This window comes from Oryzias latipes, chromosome 19 (assembly GCF_053564925.1).
Source record: "Oryzias latipes strain Hd-rR chromosome 19, Olatipes_Hd-rR_3.1".
NCBI classification, from domain to species: domain Eukaryota; kingdom Metazoa; phylum Chordata; class Actinopteri; order Beloniformes; family Adrianichthyidae; genus Oryzias; species Oryzias latipes.
In genome coordinates this window covers 19,650,147-19,673,236 of record NC_136255.1, presented here as the reverse complement: position 1 = coordinate 19,673,236, position 23,090 = coordinate 19,650,147, and the positions used below count along the sequence as shown (strand labels likewise).

At 38.8% G+C, this 23,090-nt stretch overlaps 1 protein-coding gene across 1 annotated transcript in view; it reads left to right on the top strand.

Annotated features, from left to right (window-relative positions):
- The window catches only part of LOC101175538 (uncharacterized), a 56,238-nt gene that overhangs the window by 13,023 nt on the left and 20,125 nt on the right, over positions 1 to 23,090 (top strand). The window contains exons 14-46 of the mRNA XM_023949274.2: positions 20 to 241; positions 322 to 455; positions 652 to 794; positions 1,749 to 1,903; positions 1,993 to 2,115; positions 2,184 to 2,257; positions 3,081 to 3,222; positions 3,297 to 3,395; positions 3,478 to 3,557; positions 3,625 to 3,711; positions 3,812 to 3,878; positions 3,986 to 4,084; positions 4,464 to 4,544; positions 4,625 to 4,735; positions 4,874 to 4,987; positions 5,064 to 5,174; positions 5,293 to 5,388; positions 7,886 to 7,973; positions 8,869 to 9,164; positions 9,278 to 9,439; positions 9,528 to 9,687; positions 12,942 to 13,055; positions 15,096 to 15,198; positions 15,457 to 15,554; positions 16,521 to 16,591; positions 16,694 to 16,808; positions 16,993 to 17,117; positions 17,370 to 17,512; positions 18,180 to 18,324; positions 18,593 to 18,743; positions 18,917 to 18,990; positions 19,064 to 19,178; positions 19,360 to 19,496. Coding sequence (XP_023805042.2) covers positions 20 to 241; positions 322 to 455; positions 652 to 794; positions 1,749 to 1,903; positions 1,993 to 2,115; positions 2,184 to 2,257; positions 3,081 to 3,222; positions 3,297 to 3,395; positions 3,478 to 3,557; positions 3,625 to 3,711; positions 3,812 to 3,878; positions 3,986 to 4,084; positions 4,464 to 4,544; positions 4,625 to 4,735; positions 4,874 to 4,987; positions 5,064 to 5,174; positions 5,293 to 5,388; positions 7,886 to 7,973; positions 8,869 to 9,164; positions 9,278 to 9,439; positions 9,528 to 9,687; positions 12,942 to 13,055; positions 15,096 to 15,198; positions 15,457 to 15,554; positions 16,521 to 16,591; positions 16,694 to 16,808; positions 16,993 to 17,117; positions 17,370 to 17,512; positions 18,180 to 18,324; positions 18,593 to 18,743; positions 18,917 to 18,990; positions 19,064 to 19,178; positions 19,360 to 19,496 — 4,035 coding nt within the window. The remainder of the gene's footprint in view (positions 1 to 19; positions 242 to 321; positions 456 to 651; positions 795 to 1,748; positions 1,904 to 1,992; positions 2,116 to 2,183; positions 2,258 to 3,080; positions 3,223 to 3,296; positions 3,396 to 3,477; positions 3,558 to 3,624; positions 3,712 to 3,811; positions 3,879 to 3,985; positions 4,085 to 4,463; positions 4,545 to 4,624; positions 4,736 to 4,873; positions 4,988 to 5,063; positions 5,175 to 5,292; positions 5,389 to 7,885; positions 7,974 to 8,868; positions 9,165 to 9,277; positions 9,440 to 9,527; positions 9,688 to 12,941; positions 13,056 to 15,095; positions 15,199 to 15,456; positions 15,555 to 16,520; positions 16,592 to 16,693; positions 16,809 to 16,992; positions 17,118 to 17,369; positions 17,513 to 18,179; positions 18,325 to 18,592; positions 18,744 to 18,916; positions 18,991 to 19,063; positions 19,179 to 19,359; positions 19,497 to 23,090) is intronic.

Sequence of the window (23,090 nt, the reverse complement as noted above, 5' to 3'; positions counted from 1 at the left end):
TATCTGCTCCTACAACCAGAACATAGAGTGTTCCTTTGAAAGACCATCCTCACAAACCATATTAAGAGGAGATCCAACAACCAAGGGACGGTTTGGATCTGCTCTCGCTGTTCTGCCTGATCTGAACATGGATACATTTAATGATCTAGCAGTTGGAGCACCTTTAGAGGATGATGGTCAAGGCAGTATTTACATATTCCACGGTGAACGGGACAAAAGTATCAATCCTACCTATTCACAGGTGAGTCATATCCATGACTGAAGGTTTCTGAAAGTGCGTCCAGCTGGCTTGTTCTTATAACACAGAATCTCCATCCACAGAGAATCTCTGCTTCTGAAGTGCAGTCAGGACTGAAGTTCTTTGGCGTCTCCTTCACTCAGTGGTCTTCTGATCAGAGTGGTGACAGACTGCCTGACTTAGTGGTGGGTTCAAAGGGCACAGTAGTTTTTCTCAGGTGAGTTCTTCTTTGAGGTGTTGCACCTTTGCTAAAGGTGCAGGCAGAGGAGAAAACTTTAAGACAAGATTATCCACCATATGTCTCCAGTAGAAGCTCACTGTTTAATTTTGACATAAAGAAAGATGTGGATTTGCCTCTATCACCTTTTATCCAGTTCAGCTGTCATATAATTCCCAACTCTCTGCCTTTTTAGGTCCAGACCTATAGTGACTGTGGAACCTTCTGTTACCTTCAGCCCAGAGAAAATTTCAACACAGGATGAAAACTGCTCAAAAGATCTGAAAACCACAGCCAGAGTCTGCTTCATCATGAAAACACGAACTGCTGTTGACACAGGTTGTTTTTCCCAAATTTTTTAGTCATTCATACTTTTTCCCCCCACATTTTGACAATTGTGAGCGTGCATGGGTAACAGTCAAATATTTCTAAGGCAGGGGTGGGCAATTATTTTAACTCGAGGGCCACATTGGGTTCTAAAATTGAAGGGCTGGACCACAAGAAGATGTGTGGAGTGAGAATGATATAACATGGAATGTAGATGAAAACGTTTAAATTTAAAACATCCTAAAACAGAATATTCTAGAGTTTTTAGTTTAAAACTTTTGTTCCCATTTTAGATGATGATGATTTGATTTTCAAAGACCAAATTCAGGAAAAATATACTGATACATTTAAAAAAACAAGCAAAATCAAAGCAATAATGGATCTTCTACCGTCATAACTCCGCAGACTTTGAGCTCATCACACGTCTCATAGTTTGTACAGCTGCGCTGTGTCCTGCTCGTCCGTTTCTCATCCAGTAATACTGAAAAAGCAAATTTGTATGTCTTCTGCAGCTACGCATATATCTGTGTTACCTTTTCACCAGTGCAGAGTTCCTCGTTCATTGCAGGAGTTACGTTCTAAAAATCACTGTGATCTGTGAAATCCACGGAGTCTGATTACAGATGTTTTATGGCAGTAAAACTCCTCACTGCCTAAATACACTTTTCTCACATAAACATGAACATTTTCACCCTTTTCTCTTGTTTAAATTCTCAAACCTGATAAAAACAAAGGTGGAACCAAAGACAAACACATCACAAGTACACTAAAGTACACAATGCATTATCTGACACAAGGAAAGTAACTCAGGAACACAATATCATAAATAAAAAAGACAATACATTATATGTGTTAATGATGCTAAATTTATTCATTTTTAATTTGCGAAAGTTTACCCTTATTGTTTTTTGTTTTTGTTTTGTTTTATTCTGTGCATTAAACAAAGCAATCTGGGGTTTTTTTCAGCTGAAGCAAAAATTACTTACACTCTAACACTGGATGCCACCCGAAAGTTCCCAAACAGCCGAGCTTACATTGCTGAGAAACAACGACATCAGACTAGCTCACTTGAAGTTGGCTTGAGAAAAGATGAGTGCCACTCCATTGAATTTTTCATTCAGGTATGACCTTTTAGTATAATAACAACATTAGGATATAAATAATATAATGTGGCCAAACTGAATGTTTATTTATTTTACTTTTTCTTCAGGCTTGTCCAGAAGATGCTCTGAATCCACTTAACAACGAGCTCAGTTTTAAATTTGAAGGTTTGCCTTCCAGCACAAATCTTAGACCAAGTCTTGGTCATCAATCTATGACAACCTTTCATCCGGTCAGTGACCTTAAAAACTCTCATTACATCCACCAAACTTAGTTCTTAGTTTTGATGATCTTCTTCAGATGGAGTTTGAGATCAACTGTGGCGCTGATCAGACATGTATGGATAACCTGAAAGTGGATTTCAACTTCAGCAGGTGGGGCCAAGATACAAAGCAAAAACCTTTATCTGTAGTTTAGGTTGCAGGAGTTTGCCTTTAACTTTTTATTTTTTAGTTATGGAAAAGTGCATTTACATAATTGACTGTATATGTGAAGTGGACTGATTGATCCCTCTCCACTCATGTTCCAAACAGGAAGTACCCACTGGCTCTAGGGAGCCAAAGTCCCATAGACTTCTATTGAGAAATAAACAGCTATTATTCAGTCATTCTATTTATCTTTATTGCAAGTTGTTTACATAATAAACTGGCTAATCAGATGTCTCAATAAAAGTATCTGGTTATTATGTTGAATGTTCAAAGTGTTTGACATATTCTCTCTTACCCTGCTTTCCAACAAAGCGGCGCTCATATTGGAAAAAAAATGGCGACTGACTGACTTTTTTTTGTTGGAGCTGGAAGTAAGCCATTTTTAATGTCTGATGACACGCTCACTCAGTCCAGCTCTCATATACAGTCAAAGATTCATCTGTAAAGGGTTATTCATGGTTTGCGCTTTTACTTGAGTTGAACTATCATTTACAACAAGGACTGTGTAAAGTTTTCCTGCAGATTCAAAAGTTCCTGTTTCAAAATAAATCGCCCAGTATTCATATTATGATTATGTTTTTAAAATAGAAAGAAATCACTTTTGCTTGTTAGATGGTTAAAATCCATTTAAAGAGTATTTTATTTCTCTGCTTAGGAGAATCCAAAAATCTGCTAGTTAAGCATCCATCTTGCAGCCAGGATTTGAACAAAAATGTTTTCTTGCAATGGTTGAGGATGGCTATATTGTTCATTTTGGTTTTTCTGTCAGCTCTGCGTTGGTTAAAGTGGGCATCGATGAACTTGTGAATGTAACGGTATCACTGGAGAACAGAGAGGAAAACTCATACAACAGCCATGTTACTCTCACATATCCAGCTGGAATCTCCTACAGGAAGTTCACCATCATTAAGGTAAGACATCAAGATCGCTTTTAGTTTTTCATTTTCCTCTCGATTTAGCTTTGATTGAAGTATTTTTTAAACAGGGGAGAATTGAATGCAACTCTTCAGACAGTGAGGATGGTCAAAGTCGGGGAAACACACTATGCACGGTTGATAAACCAATTTTCAAAAGCAAATCTAAGGTTAAGACCATTTTTTTCACTGCAAAGGAGGAATTCAAAGGAACATGCCACCTGATGTTTCATCTGTTTTTGTTTTTTTAAGGCTATTTTTATAGTTTCCTATGGGATTGAAACCAACAGTCAAGTTGGCAGACAGATCTCCATCACTGCTAATGCCTCCAGGTATTTATCCTATCATATATTATTATTGCATCCAACATATGTGCTGACATGCTGTTCAATTTTCCAGTGGGAATCAGCAGCACTCCTCTTTGAGTGAACTCTACAAGAAAAAGGAGATTGATGTGAAGTACAGCATTCTGGTTACAATTGAGGGGTTCGTCTTGTCACAGCTCAACTTCACTAGTTTCCTGAAAAACTAAAAATTAACGCACGGTTTTAGCAAAAATAAAAATTAACTGTGTAATGCTTGTTAGGTCCCACATCTACAGGAACTTCTCTTTTGGAAAAGACTTGAAGAAACCATTCCAACAATCTGCAGAGGTAAATGGCTTATGTACGGTTTTAGGATATGTTCAACTTTGAAGTTGATTTACTGTCAAAGATATCTGGTGATTATAGATTAAAGCCTTTGAAATTATTTTTTTCAGGTTACAAACAATTTCAGGGCATTAAATCTGACTGTTGTGATCGAGGTTCCTATAAAACTCGGAGACAAAGACATTTGGGGAGATGGGGAAAGTCTGCAGGTGAGATATAAAAGCCAAAAATTGTAACTATAATAGATTTTATTTGAAGTAAAACGTTTTTTTAATTATTATATGAATAAAATACCAGTTTTTGTATTAATCCATCACACATTAAAAGTCAAATGATGTTAAGTTGACATGGGATTTTTAGTTTCCACTTTGACAGTTATGGGTTAAGTGAAAATCTGGAACACATTTTAATAGTTCCTACACAAAATATAGAGTTCAAATAAAGTAACAAAACTTAGACCAGTTGCAGACATTTTACACAGGATCTCTTAAGGGTTGACCTTCAACCCTTAAGAGAATCTGGAAGAAAAAGAAAAGGACCAGTTCATGAAAACATTAAGCGATTACCGGTAATCCTGTCTTCCTTCAGATTCCAGATTGTCAAAGTGTAAAAGACGATAAACCGACCATCACTGACTTTACTGATCAAGTAAAGAAGACCAAAATAGTGGTAAGTGATGTACCTGTTGTTGTTGTTATTAGACTAAAAATGAATTCCAGTTCAGCTTTCTTTGCCTTTATCACCTACAGGACTGCTCTGTAGCCACATGCAGGACATTCAAGTGCAGAAGGTTCATGGAGAAGCAGGAGAAAATAACACATACCATCTCTGCCAATCTGACTTCAGGGTGGATAGAACAGGTCAGTGACATGCAAGGATGCCCTGTTATTATACTGTAAAATATTCTTTCTTGACTCCAAGATGTAGTCCTGTAAGTATGTATAGTTTTACTTAAATAAAACTGAAAAGTTAACCTGGATTTCTTTTCTTTCTCTCAGATTGGACTTTCTTCCTCCAGATTCCTCCTGATCAGCACAGTCAGTCTTGAATACGACCAAGATCAGTACATCTTTTTCTCCACAACTTCCACCCACAAGCCTCCTGTTCGCAAGGTGACTGAATATTCTCTGTTCTTGATTTAAAAGACACTTGTAAATGATTTTAAAATGTTGTTGCTTCCCCTTTCAGCTTGAAGCAGAAGTGGAGATTTACTCTGATCCAGATTTCACTAAAGAGATTGTTGGAGGATCTCTGGGAGGGTTGGCATTTGTGGCCTTGGTTACTGCTGGCCTATATAAGGTAAGAGACATTTTAGATAAAGAAATCTAACAGCAAAACATGACCATTGGTGGCTTTTCTTGATATATTTAGTGCAAAAAGTATTTTTTAAGACATACATTATTGTTTTTTCTTTCAGGGTGGATTCTTTAAGAGCAAATACAGTCAAATGATTAATGAAAATGCAAATGCAGTGGATCCAGATGCAGATCCAGATACAGGAGCCCCCCCAGAGGCATAAATCCCATTTGTCTCATCCATTGTGGATGTAAACACACCTTGAGCTTTGTATTAAAGCCTAGTTTTTATTTTGTTTTTTTATTTTTAGCAAACTATGCTTAATATTTTGTTTTGCGTTTTTTCTTCTTCAAAGAATGTATCTTTGCTGAAAGTTTTTTTTAATGAAATAAGTATTGTGTCCTTCTAGCCACACCTTAAATTTGCTATCTTAACTTTGCAAAATATGCAATGGAATATGCTTACAATGAGTAAATCAGTAAATAAAAAATATTCAAAATAAAGAACAAACATTTCATTTGAATACCTAGCAGAATGGACATGATGCCAGATGATGCTGATATTTTTAAGAAAACCAGAAATGCCAGGGGGTTTACAAGTCTACAAGTTAGACAGATAACCTATGTCTAACTTGTCCTTCACCACAGCCATGAGCCTGTGGTGAAGGACCGAAATGCAGGTGAACCGGGCTTAAGAACTGGATCTTACAGCTTTTATGAATAAACCCAAAGCATGACAAAACCATGAACTAAGGGAGCAACAACAAGGACAATAACAACTGATGACCTGAAAAGGTTGCACTTGAAATCAGGTGAGACTGGAAAGAGGGAAAACCACATGAAAAACAGAACATGTACAAAAAATAAAAGACCAAACAAACCAAACCTCAACCTCTGCTGAAAAAGTCCTGCCTTTGATATTATAAAGGTCCATTCTAGTGAGGTGAGGTTCAAGGCTGGTGAACCACTGATGTTATCAGTCAGATTTACAAACATTACAAACACACCATTTGATTGGCATCAGTTAAAAAGTGTTGCATAAAAATTAGTTTCAATATTTTTCTTCTAAATACAACTGTAGTACAGAAACATAAAATCCCCAAAAGTATTAAATTTGACTTACTTTTACTTATAATTTAAGTCTGTCCACCGCTCCTTCTGAAGAAACACATGGATAACCTGTTTGTAGAAGTGTAAAACTGTTTTAAAAGTCTCTTTGTCTCAATGCAGATCACTGTCAGTGACGTGTCTCCACAAATTCCTGAGTTTAGACACATAATCCTCCATTTAGAAAATGACGCTAAACAATATTAAAAAACAATTGGACGGCTTCACTTGACTTGCTACCACTAATTCTACTATTCTTTAGCTGCAGTGTCACATTCTCTGAGATTACCAGCGCCCTCTGCCAGGCGTACTTTGTGCCTCACATAGTGTATTTCTTATGAACATTTTTAGCAGATTAAAAAGACTAAATGGGTCTCAAACTGGCACCTATGTAACAGACAGTTGGCAAGAAATAAAAAAAATTGAAGTAGATTAAAAATAAATTGTCTTTTATGATCTTCAGGTCTTTAGGAGCTGGTGGTTTTGTATTTATTGGAGGGTCTACCATTCCAGAAGAGGACATATCCACTAGTGCAATTTTCCTTTAACAAAAAAATGAGTTTGCAAAAGATTGTATTTTCTATGTAGAAAATACAATGAACGGGCCACAAGCTCCCTGCTGAACTCTCAGCACGATTGAGGGTAAGAGGGGGCGGGGTTGCTTGCAGTCCCATCCACAACTCAGAGTTGATTCTTGTGGAATTATTGCTGATCTGCAGAAACTATGCCCAATAAAACAATAAAGATTTATTTTTTAAAACAGCCTAATCAAAAAAATAGAAATAAAATAGCCTAACTGCTTTAAAAAAAACACCAAGAAGTTACCCCAGGCTAACACACACACCCATTTACAAGTGGGTGATCTGCAAAACATTTTTCTTTTATATGCACAAATGCAAATCCATCTTTGCAAAAGTTTGGATGTTGTTGGTTTTTTTTTTGTAGGCGAAACCCAGACACGCTGCCAAGGCCAACTCTAGGTTGACATCATGAAATGGGTGGTACTCACAAGTAGCGAAAACTGGTGCCTCTGAGATCGAGTTGTCTTACTTCTGGGTAGGAAAATTAGCTGCGAAAATAATGCATATTTAATAAAAAATGTGTTCTTCTGTGTGCCATAGGCAATATACTCTCATGTTGTATCATGACAGAATGTTGTATTAAGATGGCTCTCGGCTCCCCATTCAGTGCTTCCTTTTCTACAATTTTTTCATACCTTTTTCTATACCTTCTCTCTTCTATTTTTATTTTTGGGTACTGCTAACACCCACTACACTCGCCAGATGCTCTTGGACATTGGAAACCATCATTAAACCGCAGTTTCGAGCAACTTCCACCACGACCACAACATTCCGAGCTACATAGCGAGACCCACGGGCTCACCTTGGATTGTTTATCGGCACTTGCAGGTGACGCAGGAGGAGGAGGGAGAGGAAGCAGAAGCAAGAGTGCAGGTCTGGTGTTGTGCTAAGGCTACGGAAACAACAATACAGCTACCGAGCCTTTTCCTCTCAAATGCCAGATTGCTGGTTCACAAGATGGACAATTTGAGATTACAGTTGGTCGGGAATAACCATGTCAACAACTGGTGTGCGCTCATCATCACAGAAACTTGGCTTCACCCGGACATACCCCGACGCAAGCGTGCAACTCCAGGGCCGCACTTTGCTGCGCGGGGACAGAACAAAGGACACCGGTAAGGGCAGAGGGGGGCTCTGCGTTTCCGTGCATGAAAACTGGTGCAACAATGGAACGATCATCGATCAGCTCTGCTCCCCAAGTTTATGTCTGCTAGATGTCGGCCTTTTTTTTTCTACCAAGAGAGTTGACTGTTGTGATTATTAAGGCTGTGTACATCCCGCCAGACGCCAACATAAACACAGCGCTCTCTCTCCTGCTGAACGCCATAAACAAATAGCAGCAGGCTCACCCCGATGGCGTTCTTAATTTGGGAGACGATTAATAAGGCCAATTTAAAGACTGTTCTCCCTAAGTTCTACCAGCATGGGAAGTGTTCTACAAGGGGGGAGAACACTCTGGATCACGTCTATACTAACATCAAGCATGCATACAGAGCTACCCCCCTCCCCCACCACAGGCAGTCAGTCAGACCATCTTTCCTTTCTGCTCTTGCCAGCCTACACCCCCCTCATATGCCAGTCCAGGCCAACCTCAAAAACCATCACAGTCTGGCGTAATGATGCCCTTCCCATGCTACAAGACTGCTTCCAACAGACAGACTGGGACTTATTCCACCATCAGGAGCTGGAGACACTCACAGGAACAGTGCTGGACTATATACAGTTCTGCATTGGGAATGTGACTGCAGACAAAACCATCAGCATTTTTCCAAACCAGAAACCCTGGATGACCACCCAAGTCCGCTCTCTCCTCAGAGCTCGAGACGCTGCCTTGAGGTCAGGGGATGGAGAACTATACAGTGCTGCCTGAGTTGACTTGAAAAGAGGAGTAAAAGCAGCCAAGGCAGACCACAGGATGCGCATGGAGGCTCACATATCCAGCAACAATCCATGAGAAGTTTGGCTGGGAATTCAAGACATCACCAACTTCAGGGGCTGCGATGTGTCCAGAGCAGCTCCAGATGCTGCACGGGCAGAAGAGTTTAGCTGCTTCTTTGCTCGCTATGAATCCACTAAACACCACCCCCCACCCCAGCCCCACCGGCCCCAGCACATCTCCACTCACTGTACAGGAGCATGACGTCAGACGGGTGCTAGCAGTGAACCTCAAGAAGGCTGCTGGCCCTGATGGAGTACCTGGCAAAGGGCTTAGGGTGTGCAACCACCAGCTCGGCCCCACCTTCACAAAGATCTTTAACCTCGCCCTGGTCGAGGCAGTAATCCCATCCTGCCTGAAATCAGCAACCGTAATCCCTGTGCCAAAAACATCTCCCACAACCAGCCTTAATGACTATCGTCCAGTGGCACTCACTCCAGTCATAATGAAGTGCTTTGAAAGGCTAATCCTCCCTCACATCAGGGACCACCTTCCCACAGACTTGGACCCCCACCGTTCACATACTGCAAAAACAGATCCGCAGAGGAGGCCATAGCCGTGGCTCTCCACTCCACGCTGAACCACCTGGAGCAGCAGCAGAGCTACGTCCAGATGCTCTTTGTGGATTACAGCTCCCCCTTCAAGGCAAAAATCCCGGACAGACTGCGACAAACTGTTCACTGAGTCTGCCTATAGAGACGAGGTCCTGAAGCTGACAACCTGGTCCACGAAGAACAACCTCACCCTGAACACCAGCAAAACCAGGGAGATCATCATTGACTTCAGGAAGCATGGCGCCGACCCAGCCCCCCTAGATATTAACGGGGAGCATATAGACAGGCTCCGGACCTTCAGGAACATCGGCATCATCATCTCTGCCGACCTGACCTCTCGTGGACAGCCAACACTGCTACCATCATCAAAAAGACTCAGCAGCGTCTGCACTTCCTGAGGGTCCTCAGGAAGAGCAACATCAGCACCAACCTGCTGCTGACCTTCTACCAGTCATCCATCCAGAGCCTGCTCACATACTGCATAACAGTTTGGTTGGCAGCTGTACCGTCGCAGATAAGGAGTGACTGCACAGAGTCGTAGAGACAGCTCAGAAAATCATTGGACGCCCTCTCCCCACCCTGACTGACATCTACTCTGCACGCTACATCACTAGGGTCCAGAACATCAAGGAAAGTTCACACCGCGGCTCAGACCTGTTCCACCTGCTGCCCTCTGGGAGGCGCTACTGAGGCATCAGAAGCAAAACGAACAGACTCAAAAACAGCTTCTTTCCAAAGGCAATAAACATCCTCAATTCCAAAATCCACAGATAAATCTGCATTAGCACACTTGATTTAAGTGTCTACCCAACACTCTACCTCATTGCTACCTCTTGCACATCTGATATGTTTGCAAAAACGTTTGCACGTAAATTTGAACACAAATCTTAAACATTCTGTATCACAGTGTATATTTGGACACTGTATGTGTTGTACATACTGATTCATTTAATATTATATTTTTTTATTCTGTTACTCTTGCACTGGAATGGTGATGCTTCAATTTCATTGTACAACGGACAATGACAATAAAATCTAATCTAGTCTAATCTAACCTAATCTAATCTAATCTAATCTAATCTAATCTAATCTAATCTAATCTAATCTAATCTAATCTAATCTAATCTAATCTAATCTAATCTAATCTAATCTAATCTAATCTAATCTAATCTAATCTAATCTAATCTAATCTATATGGATATAGTTTACTCTAAAAGGCTTAAGAATAGCATTATAGGCTTTTTAAGCCTCACATGCAGTAAGATGGAGCGGAGACTAGCAAAGAAAAAGAAGAACTTTTGTTTTCCCATTGTTTAAAATGTACATTAATATTTGGCATGTCGCAGTAGGAGTCTGTCAATGGTGCATATTTTTCAATTTTTTGCAGGTTCCCTCCTAGGGTACCTAAGGTAATATTTTGTTAGTAAAGTTTGATAGTAAAGACTGTCAACTTCACCTCCATATCCCTTGTGCTATCCTAGGCACTTTAACATTGGGAGTTGGGTCATCTAGACCCAATAGACAGTGCGCTGAACCTTTTTTCTTCAATGGTTTGTGAACCTCACTGGTGTCCATGGATGACATGAAATTTTCCACCTTTATCCACCTTTGTCATTGTAGGGAGAACATGTCAATGTAAGGGTGGAGTCATCTAAGATAGCACAAGGGTTAAAGGAAACATCTCAGCTGTCCATCTATTCATGACAGAAGTAACTGTCACAAAACAGGCAGAAGGCTGGCACCAATTGCAGCAGGTTTATTAGCTCAGCTAAAAGTCCACAATGCTGTTTGTGACACTGAAGTATGTATGGACAGGCTCCGCCCCTTTTGACTAACATTTATACCAGACAGTAAAGATGTGATCCTCCAGCATCTTGTTGTTTAATAACTGTGCCCCCCACCACCTCTGTAATAATCCTCCAGATTCCCCCCCCCCCCTTTCTTCTTTGCCCTCACCACCCCTGTCTCCCACATCTCTTCCTTCCTTCCTCGTCTTCTTTTTTCGTCCGGTCCAACAAAAAAAGGAGACATGTAATCCATTTGAGGAAAGTTCAAGTTGTTTCACTCTTTTATTGATGAGAATGTATTCCTTCAGAAAGTACATGTTTTTAGAGTTATTTACAGATTTAGAATCCAATATAAAATATGTAAGAAGAGCTTTTAAAGGACCAGAAAAAAAAAATGAAAAAAACATCTATAGCAGCTTAACGCTATTTAAGTGTCCTTATGGTTTATTGCCCAAAGTTTTGTAACGGATAAGAAATTTCTGCAAAGTGTAATGCAGTAACAACAAGACAACCCAAAATATAAAAAGAGAATAAAACGAGTTTTAGAAGATTCTTTCAAAAGGACTCTCAAAACCAGAACCAGAAACAACCTGAGACCATGGACAAACATGACCATGAGGCAATAGTTAAATCAATATTAGCTGAGAATCGTAATACTAGAATGATTGAAAGGCTACAGGTATGCATAAATGGTGACTCAGCATTCCTTCAGTTCTAATTCATTTCTCTAAACCAGCTATAAATAAATTTCATTATTTCTTTTTTTTGTAGAATCTGTCTTTCCAGACAAGCAGAGTTTAATAACTTCTGCTGACACAGACGTGGTCTCATCAAGAAGATCAGGAAACCTCACTAACTCCACCCAGATTCTGTGTTTAACACTGAGCAAGTGACCGGCAGCGAGAATCATTTTGGCCAAAATGGAGGAGAAAATGTCTTGGAGCTCGTCCTTTGACCTTCACATCAGTCAAAACAGAATTGTAGATTGTGATTAGGGGATTTTTTGTCATCATGATTGGAGATTTGTAAGAGGTTTAGAAATATGGTTCACAATTTACACGTAGTCAGGACACAAAAAAACACAATTAATATATACAAAAAACATATTCAAAACCCGGCACATTTAAAAAAAAACAATAGTGAAACAACATTTATGTTTATAGTCATTTTACAAAATTGTTCATTGACTTTTCAACTTTTTTTATATTTTCTGTTATGGTGTGTGAGTCAGTGAGACAGAAAAAACATCCTGCCTTCTTTCTTTTTTTTACTAAACTTTCTTTGTCTAAAATGGCGCAAGACCGACTGAACTAATTCAAGAAAAAAAAGGAACTAAAGTTTTGTCACTTCTCGTCATTTCTTCCTTACAAGTCTGGACTTCTTGGGTAAATGAGGAGGATTTGTTTCCAGTGTTTGTCACTGTAATGCATCGCTTACTTGCTCCTCTGTGGACATAAATGGCTTTGCTAACTCAATGAGGCCATAACAGGAATTGACTTCATAAAAAGCCTTTAGTCTTGCAGATAATATAATTGAATGCCAAAAATCCTTTCTGTGAGGTTCCTACTTCCTTTATTTCTATAAAGATAAAGATATGTGCCAACAAAGTATTAAGGTCTTAGTAGAACAATAAACATTTGGTTTACTTACTTAAAAATGAACCACTAGTGGATGAAAAAAAAGCTTGATGATGTCAGAATTGTGACTCCACCTATAAATTTAGTTTCAATATGTTCTGTCCTCTGACATTTCTGCATTCTGCTTTCAACATCACCTCCTTTATACTGTCTGAAATAGAAGCCAGATAACTCTGCAGCTTCAAAGCAAAGTTGACCCCAGAGGATTTGTCACACTTCAAGGTTCCTCTCCATGACAGTAACACAATGGACTGGATACTTTTTGCATCTCCTATCTGGTTGGGTAAGACTTTTCTCTTTTCTATATTCTCACTAAAAAATTGTATCTGCAAGCTTGAAAATTACATTTTACTTTAGTTTTTGTCTCCAACATTTGTTCCCGTTATTCAAGAGCATCAATTTTCAATGACAGTTAGTGGTCATTGTGTTCTCACAGCTAGAAATTTAAGTTCTTCTTTTCCTAAGTCATCATCTGGGCATTAACCCCCCTGTCTGTGTGAGATTCTGCCTTTTTCTTTCAAAATAATAAAGTCAAATTTAATTCAAAATCCTCCATGGATTCTTACATTGTTTTGTTTTTTAAAAGCTGTGGAAAATGTATATATTATCAACAGAAAAGGATTTTTATGTACAGCAGAGCACAGTAATGACCCTAAAATGATGGTTAAAATGAAAAATACCATTATTGATCATTTGATGGGGCTTTTATTAAATTTAGCTGTTGAAAAGATGGCAAAAATAGTTAATTCAACAATAAAATGAGGACGCCAACACTTGAGAGCTGTAATAAAATATGATATAGTCTTCCACACTTCCTCATCAAAGAAGGGAGTTGTCATTTTTGCGATCCTTAAACTAAAACTGAACTGAAATCTAAAGAGATTGTAAGCTTTTAATGACTATAGCTGACATCATTTTCGGTATTGACAGAATAAGCATCAAGTAAATGGAAAAAACTATTCCTTTTTCCTTCCTGTTTATTTTTTTACAACGTTTTTCACCGTGGAAACTCATCCAAGGTTGATAGTTGTTCTGTCAAAATTTATTACCAAAAAAGACTAAAAGACTTGTACAGAACAGCCAATTAATCTGACTTTAACCAACAACTGGTGGGGAAATGATGCTTGGCAAAGAAGAAGGGAAAGGGGAAATGATGGGACGCTGAGAAGGAGATTGTGTCAGTCTCACTGACAAATATAGAGAGAATAAATAATGAAACCTTAAGAGGGAAGAGCAGTAAGCAAAACCAAATAAAGTTGAGACATAGAACAAGTTCCTCAAAATGTGAGCTAAGATTTAAACAGATGGAAACTGTGACCATTTTGAAAATAACTTTGGTAAGGCTGAAATGCAACAAAAACTTTCAATCAAAAACCTTTTATAAAAAAAAACGTGTATACATTTTTTGAACAAAGGGCTATACTGGATAAAAATAAATTTCAATCTTTCATATATTGTGCCCTTAACCCTCACACATACATAAAATACAAAATTGAAGTAATAATAGAAACTTTATTCAAACTTTATTACCAAAAAAGACTAAAACACTTGTACAGAACAGCCATTTAATCTGACTTTAACCAACAACTGGTGGGGAAATGATGCTTGGCAAAGAAGAAGGGAGAGGGGAAATGATGGGACGCTGAGGAGGAGATTGTGTCAGTCCTACTGACAAATATAGAGATAATAAATAGCTGAAACCTTATGAGACAAGAGCAGGAAGTAAAACTAAATAAAGTCGACACAGAATAAGTTTCTCAAAATGCAAGCTAAGATTAAAACAGATGGAAAATGTGACCATTTTTGAAAATAACTTTGGTAAGGCTGAAATGCAACAAAAACTTTCAATCAAAATCCTTTTATAAATAAAAACTTGTAAACATTTGTTGAGCAAAGGGCTCCACTGGTTTGGAGGAAAACACTGGACTTTAGAAACAAATATAAAACTAAAAGGAATATGAATGTATGTATATATATATATTTATAATAGTAGACTAAAATGATTTTATAAAAGCTATTATCCAGGATAAAACATAAAAACAATGTATACATAAAAATAGTTGAAAAATCATATGAACAATTAGTTCTTTTTTTTTTGTGAACAAATAAACATGGACTAGTACAATCATACTTTCTTAACATCATGTTAAAGTATTTAATTTGGCTTTTCAAAGCCTTTTTAAAGGAGAAGTACAAGAAGAAAGCAAGGAAATGAAACAAGTTCTAAATGAAACTAGTTCTAAATCTAACAAATGAATGAATATCTATTGGTTACATTTATAGGTGAAATTCCTAATATCTACAATTCTTCTTTCCTCATTAGTATTAGAAGCTGCACTTTGTTTCAATGTCGATCCTGTGGCTTGGAAGTCCCTGAGTTCAGGAGATGCAGGTTTTGGCCACCAGATGGTGCTAAGGCAATCAGAGTAAGTTCAAATCTTAAAATTTACAAGATTTGCTTATCTAATTCTGCACTTACAGTAACTATTCCTTCAATTTTGATTCATCAGAAGTTATTATTTTTTTCCAAGTTTGAACTCTTTAGTTGAAAGACAGCAGGTGTATCTGTTGAAGTGGTTATTGCTGCTGTCACAAAGTCTAAGCACAATATTATTTGTTGTATGAGAAATCTCAGTGAAAAAAATCATCATTATAACACTTAAATACTTTCCCTGCTTCCATAGTTTGCTTGTTGGTGCACCTCTTCAACAAAACACGAGAAATCGAAGAGGAAATATACTGAAATGCTCCAATGGCAGATGTGTAACTGAGAACATTTCAGGTATGTAAAAATGCTTTCATCAATAATAATAAATAATAAAGTTTTTACTTTTGGATTGGATTAAAACAGATAAAGTGATCAAAACATAAATAAAAAGGCAGACAAATAAAAAAGACATAGGTCTAGACATATGTTTATTAAACTTTGGATGATTGATTGTGACTTGATTGGAAAATGAAAAATGTAAAAACAACAGCATGAATACATATCCACATGTATATTCACATTCAAAATTATGTCAATAAAAAAGCCATTATAATTACTATTAAATACCCCTATTATTCTTATATTATTGATTGATTGCTTAAAGTAGGAAGCCAATATATATAATCCCACGCCTATTATGCTTTTTTTCCCTTACTTTTACAGTAAATTTTATAAATATTCTGTATGTTTTTAATCTTTCTTCTTCTTTCTCTTTCGGCTTTTCCCATCAGGGGTCGCCACAGCGAATCATCCTTTTCCACCTCGCTCTTTGCACTGTTATATATTGTGATTTCAATGCGTTTTCCAGTTTTGTGAAGCACTTTGAATTACTTTGTGTTTGTGAATTGTGCTATACAATTGAACTTGCCTTGCTTTACTTAACTATTTTACTTTAAAAAATATCTATTTTTATTTAGTTATCATAACCTAGTTTGTAAGTATAGAAAATATGAAATAATAAATACGAACATCTTATAAATTAATGTATTTTCTCAAGCATTTGGGACACAAACATTAGCCTGAAGCATAAGAGCAGACTGAGACATTCTTCTAATATAGTAAATTAATTTAGAAAGTTGTCAAAATACTAAACACCATTTTTTCCTTTTTGTTTTTTTTATTTTTGGGAAAATGTACCTTTATTGCATGTGCTTCTGCCAAATGGGAAGTTTGGTAACAAGTGCTTCAACTCTGGAAGCTGTGGATTAAAATGAGCTAAATATGCCTAAAACTATTTAAAAAAAAATGTTTTTTTCACAGATGGAATGTTGGCAGTGAACATGTCCCTCGGTTTGACAATGACAAGTGATCCGTCTACACAGAACACTTTGGTGATTCATTAAAGCATTGATTTTACAGAAAGAACATATATTTTTCAATAAATAAAAAAAGACTACAATTAAATTTATTTGTGTTTGTTTTTCCCATTTCAGGTGTGTGGCCCAACCATTCCCACTGCATGCAAACATATTACCATGTATAATGGCGTGTGCATTGAGTTGGACAAATCTAACCGAGTAACACGCCGTGTTCCATCTGTTCTTCCGCGTAAGTATAATCACTTGTAAAGCCAGAAGCATCACATTCATAACAACAACATCCCAAGTGTAAAACTAAATCAGTTGTTCTTTTGATCCACTAAAAAAAAACCTTGACATAAAGTACAATTAAAAATTAGCAAAAGTGTGGAAGACTCTTTAACCATTTTACATTGTTTCCTTTTTCTCAATAGAATGTAAAATGGCAAACATTGCATTTCTGTTGGATGGCTCAGGCAGTGTTTCTGGAACAGACTTTTCTAAAATGAAGGTTTTTGTGACAAATCTCATCAGTTCACTTCAACAAGAAGATGCAAAGGCAAGTCAGAGACACAGATCTCAGCATTTCAGTTACCATTATTTGTTACTTTAATGCCAACACAAGTGATCCAATTTTAAACCTTCACAGAAACATGTCTTTTCAACACTGTCCACATGCTGTACCCTAAATTATAAAGTTTTGTTAAATATAAGGTTTCAGGTTTTTTGTCTGCAGTAAAACTACCGGTACTTCCTTTTTAATGCGTCTCAGTTTCAGCTTTAAATGATCTTTAGTAATTTTGTTTTGCAGTTTGCAGTTGCCCAGTTTTCTAGAGGATATGAAACCTACTTTGACTTTAATACATATTCCCGCTATAACTGGAGGACAAAAGTTAATAATATAAACCAGATGGATGAAGGAACATATACAGCTCGAGCCATCATGAACATTGTGTAAGTATCTCTGTAATCTCATTGCACTGCAAATTTTAATTGTAACTGCTGAAATGGACTTAGCATGCTTGCTTATATTTAAGTTAAAAGGTAAAAGTACAATACATGGATTCAGAAATACAATACCAGGCCATTTTAGTGCAGTAAACAATTGAATCCCTTTAATTATTTTGGGTAAATATGTTAAATATGGTAAAATCAAATCTAGAGAAAGCATGTTTTATAGCAGAGGCGCAGATTCTATTCTAAAGAGTCTCGCAAAAAATGTAATAAAAAGAAACCTGCATTTTCCAAAAAATCAAAGGAAAAAAAAGGGTCACCTTTGGTACAGATGTACTTTTCTGTAAAATGAGATAAGCTGCAAACTGTACAGAAAGCATGCTAACACTTTTCATTTAAGCAGATTTGAGATAAATATTGCACATTTATCAGAACATAATAAATGCGGTTTGGATTTAGTTTATTTCAGCATAAACTATATTACCAAAAGTATTCACTAAACTTGCCTTGACTCACACAAGACCTGACCCACATATGACTGGAATTTAGTGGCTAAGCTCAAGTTCATCAAGTTAAAATAATACATTGAAAATAAAAATGTTACCCCCCCCCTCCCCCAAATGTTTCATTAAAAACATCTTAACCATTAAAACCCTTTTTTTAACAGGAGTGGAGTTTTCTCAGGCGCTTTTGCGTCAAATGCAGATAAAATTTTGATAGTTATTACTGATGGAGAATCGTCTGACCCTGAAAACTTGCAATCAGCAATATACCAAGCTCAGTCAGCAAATATTGTTCGATATGCTATTGGGGTAAGTTTCATTCTTGTAGTTTGTTTTATTCAATTTTTACATATTTTTATGTCAAAATTAATTTTTGTGAGTTGATTAAGTAGCTACGATTTTGATCTTATGACACAGGCCACCACTTTTGTATAGTGTAGTTTAATTATTTTGCATAACATAATTTGAGTTTTAGTGACATTTAAAAAAAGTTGATGCCAACGCAATCTGGTTTCTAAAGGGTCTCTACAGGGAAATGTTCCACTCATGGATTTCTTTAATTTTTTTATCATTTTAGGTGGGCAGTGCATTCAGGTCCTATAGTGGAAAAAGGGAGCTTGACTTGATTGCATCTTACCCACCACAAAAGCATGTGTTTCAAGTAGAGAGCTTTCAGGCACTTGAGAACATAAGAAAAACTTTACAATCACAGATTTTTCCCATTGAAGGTACTCTTAAGGTTTTACATTACAAATCCAAATCTAATTTTATGTTTTCTCAGTTTGCCATAACTCTTAAACCAAACGTAAAATGTAGTATATCTTAACTTTTCCGTGTACTTATGGAATCTCTCCATTATATTGTGTTGAGAAATCTAACGCTATGTATTTTGGCTTAACAGGATCTCAGACTGGTGGAAACACACTGAAAATGGAAATGTCCCAGGAGGGCTTTAGTGCTGCTTACGGGCCTATGGTGATCATCTGAACTAGACATTTTAATAAAAGTATCACAGAAGAAATGCCACTAAACACGTCTTTATCCACAGGGAATTCAGATGGGAATTGTTGGTGCCAACCAGTGGAAGGGAGGTTATAAGAGATACAGCAACAGTGTGAGTGTGTCCTATGGGTCTGAGAAAATGGAGACTGACAGTTATCTTGGTAAGTTGAGCACAAACTTTTATATCTACAAATTTGTTTAAATTGTTTTTTTTTTTAATTTAGTAAAGGACCAATTATCTCAAATTATTGCAGTGGAAATGTGTGAGCAGAGAACAAAAAGTTAAATGTCAGCAGTTTCTGACTGCAAAACTTTAATGTTTACTAAACTGTTGAATTTTAGGTTACTCCATGGCGGTTGCTACGACTACTAGAGGTGCACTGACAATTTTGGGGGGTCCAAGATATCAGCACAGAGGAGCTGTAGAGGTGGTTTCTGGGGACACATTTAAACAAGTAATCAACCCCAGCACACTACAGGTTTGTGTTACAACCAATCTAATCAAAAGTGAACATATGAAAGATAACACAACACACACATCTGGTCTTAACCTGGAATAAGGGTGGGATTATCTAAACAGGGTTAATTTAATAAAATGTAATATTTTGTTTAAAAATTAAACATTTAGTTTGTAAAATATTTATATATATATATATATATATATATATGGGAGCTTGAGGGTCCTGCGCAGTATCTTAGCTGTTCCTTGCAATGCGCTTTTCTGTACTGAGAGGTCTGAGGTCTTTCCAGGTATCTGTTGTAGCCACTCCTCCAGCTTGAGGTTACTGCCCCGAGCGCTCCAATTACCACAGGCACCACTGTCACTTTAACTTTCCATGCTTTCTCCAGTTCTTCTCTGAGTCCCTGGTATTTCTCCAGTTTCTCATGTTCCTTCTTCCTGATGTTCCCATCGCTTGCCACTGCCATATCCACAACAACGGCTTTCCTCTGTTCTTTATCCACCACTACAATGTCTGGTTGGTTCGCCATTACCATTCTATCAGTCTGGATCTGGAAGTCCCACAGGATCTTTGCCCTCTCATTCTCTACCACCTTCGGAGGTGTTTCCCATTTTGACTTTGGGGTTTCCAGTTCATATTCTGCACACATTTTCCTGTATATTATTCCAGCCACTTGATTGTGGCGCTCCGTGTATGCTTTACCTGCCAGCATCTTACACCCTGCAGTTATGTGCTGGATTGTTTCAGGTGCCTCTTTGCACAAGCTACACCTTGGGTCTTGTCTGGTGTGGTAGATCTGAGCCTCTTTCGCTCTGGTGCTCAGGGCTTGTTCCTGAGCTGCCAGGATGAGCGCTTCAGTGCTGTCCTGTAGGCCAGCCCTTTCCAGCCATTGGTAGGACTTCTTGATATCAGCCACTTCAGTTATTGTCCGGTGGTACATCCCATGCAGGGGTTTGTCCTCCCATGAGGATCTGTCCTCCAGCACTGTATCCTCTGCTCTCCATTGCCTGAGACATTCACTGAGAACACTGTCAGTTGGGGCCTTGAGCTTGATGTACTCATGCATCTTGGATGTTTCATCCTGGATAGTGGCTTCTACGCTCACTACTCCTCGGCCTCCTTCCTTGCGGCTAGCATACAGTCTCAGGGTGCTGGATTTGGGATTGAACCCTCCATGCATGGTGAGAAGCTTTCGTGTTTTAACATCCGTGGTCTATATCTCTTCCTTTGGCCATCTTATTATTCCTGCAGGGTATCTGATAACTGGCAGTGCGTAGCTGTTTATTGCCCGGATCTTATTTTTGCCATTGAGCTGGCTTCTCAGGACTTGCCTTACTCGTTGGAGGTATTTAGCTGTTGCAGCTTTCCTTGTTGCCTGCTCCAGGTTGCCATTTGCCTGCGGAATTCCAAGGTACTTGTAACTGTCCTCGATGTCTGCTATTGTTCCTTCTGGGAGTGAGACCTCTCTTGTGTGGACTACCTTGCCTCTCTTTGTCACCATCCAGCTGAATTTCTCGAGCCCAAATGACATCCCAATGTCAGTACTGTAGATCCTGGTGGTGTGGATCAGGGAGTCAATGTCACGCTCGCTCTTAGCATATAGCTTGATGTCATCCATGTAGAGGAGGTGACTGATGTTGGCCCCATTTCTGAGTCGGTATCCATAGCCAGTCTTGTTGATTATTTGGCTGAAGGGGTTCAGACCTATGCAGAACAGCAGTGGGGACAGAGCATCACCTTGGTATATCCCACATTTGATGGACACTTGTGCAAGTGGCTTCCCATTGGCTTCAAGGGGTGCTTTTCCACAGCTTCATTGAGTTTCCTATGAAGGCTTTCAGAGTCCTGTTGACGTTGTACAGCTCCTCAGTGATCCATGTGTGTGGCATTGAGTCATAGGCCTTCTTGTAATCAATCCAGGCTGTGCACAGGTTGGTGTGTCGTGACTTGCAGTCTTGAGCGACTGTTCTGTCGACCAGGAGTTGGTGTTTGGCTCCTCTGGAGTCTCTACCAATGCCCTTCTGTGTGTTACTCATGAATTGATCCATGTGCCTATTTATCTGGGTTGCAATGATGCCTGACATGAGCTTCCATGTTGTGGAGAGACAGGTTATTGGCCGGTAGTTGGATGGGACTGCACCCTTTGAGGGATCCTTCTGGATCATGATCGTTTGCCCTTCCGTTAGCCATTCGGGGTGAGTCCCATCTCTTAGCAGCTGGTTCATTTGTGCTGCCAGGCGCATGTGGAGTGCGGTAAGCTTCTTTAGCCAGTGTATCATGTCAGGGCCCGGTGCTGTCCAGTTCTTCATAACTGAGACTCTTTCTTGGATGTCTGCCACTGTGATGGTTACTGGATTCTGTTCAGGGAGGTTGCTATGTTCTTTTCTCAGATAGACCAGCCACTGGGCATTGCTGTTATGTGCTGTCTCTTTCTCCCATATACTTTTCCAGTACTGTTCAGTTTCTAGCCTTGGTGGGTCTGCTCGGCTGTTTTGACCCTGCCACTGAGCGTACACTTTTGCAGGTTGAGTTGCGAAGAGCCTGTTTATTTGTCTGGTTTCATTGTCTCTTGTGTACTTCTTTAGACGGCTGCTCAAGGCTAGGAGCCTTTGTTTGGCATTTTCCAGTGCTTCAGGTATGGGTATGTGGCTGTATGTCTTAGGTACTTGCTTTCTCATCGTACCTCTTTGAGCCTCTGTCAGCTTACTCACATCCTTCCGGGTTGCCTTGATTTTGGCCTATAATTGTTGCTTCCATGGTGGGTATGGTTTTCTTCCATGGTTGCTCTTATAGCCAAGCATCTCAAGAATCACTGCTGCTGAAGTGTAAACCAGTTCATTGGTTTCTGTGATGGTTGTGGTAGGAATTGCCCTCAATGCTTCATTCACAGTTTCCAGTAGACTTTCAGGCGGTACATCACTTAACCGTTGTAGCTGGTGATCGGGGTTGCCTAGTGTTCATTGTAGACATGATCTTGTCTTTCAGGTCAGTTGCTGCCTCGTTCAGCGTACTTGTGGTTGTTCGGGCTGTGTACCCAATCTCAGGGTGGGAGTGTGGTATAACCTCCTCTCTGACCTGTTGTTCTGGCTCTACCTTGGCATTGTATTGTATCGCTTCAATCTCAAGTTGTGATAGGAGTTGCCGTTTGTGGATGTTAGAGCACTGGGCAACCAGTTGTTTGGCAGTTAGCCTTGTGGTTTTCGAAGCATTCATTCATTCCACATTCTCTGATGTAGTACTTACTTGAGTAGCAGCATTCTAACAGAACCTTGTTCTCACATCTAGTCCAGTTCCAGTAGCCCACTTTCCATCAGGGTGCTCTGGTCCCTCAGCACCTGATGCAGACCTTGTTTGGCCGGGGCGACGTGTGAGCCGGCATGATATGTGTTTCATTGTCTCTCATGTTGTGAGGTAGGAATTGGCGTTAAGGGTCTTGTCCAAGGACCCTCACTGGGTGATGTCAATTGCCCATCATTGTTATGGTAATTGCCCCATTTACATTGCCATTTTTCCATTACCAGTAATTGTTCATTCTGCCCTGGGAATCGAACCTGGGTTTCCTGCATCTTACCAACCGAGCTACCCAGCCAGTTATATATATATATATATATA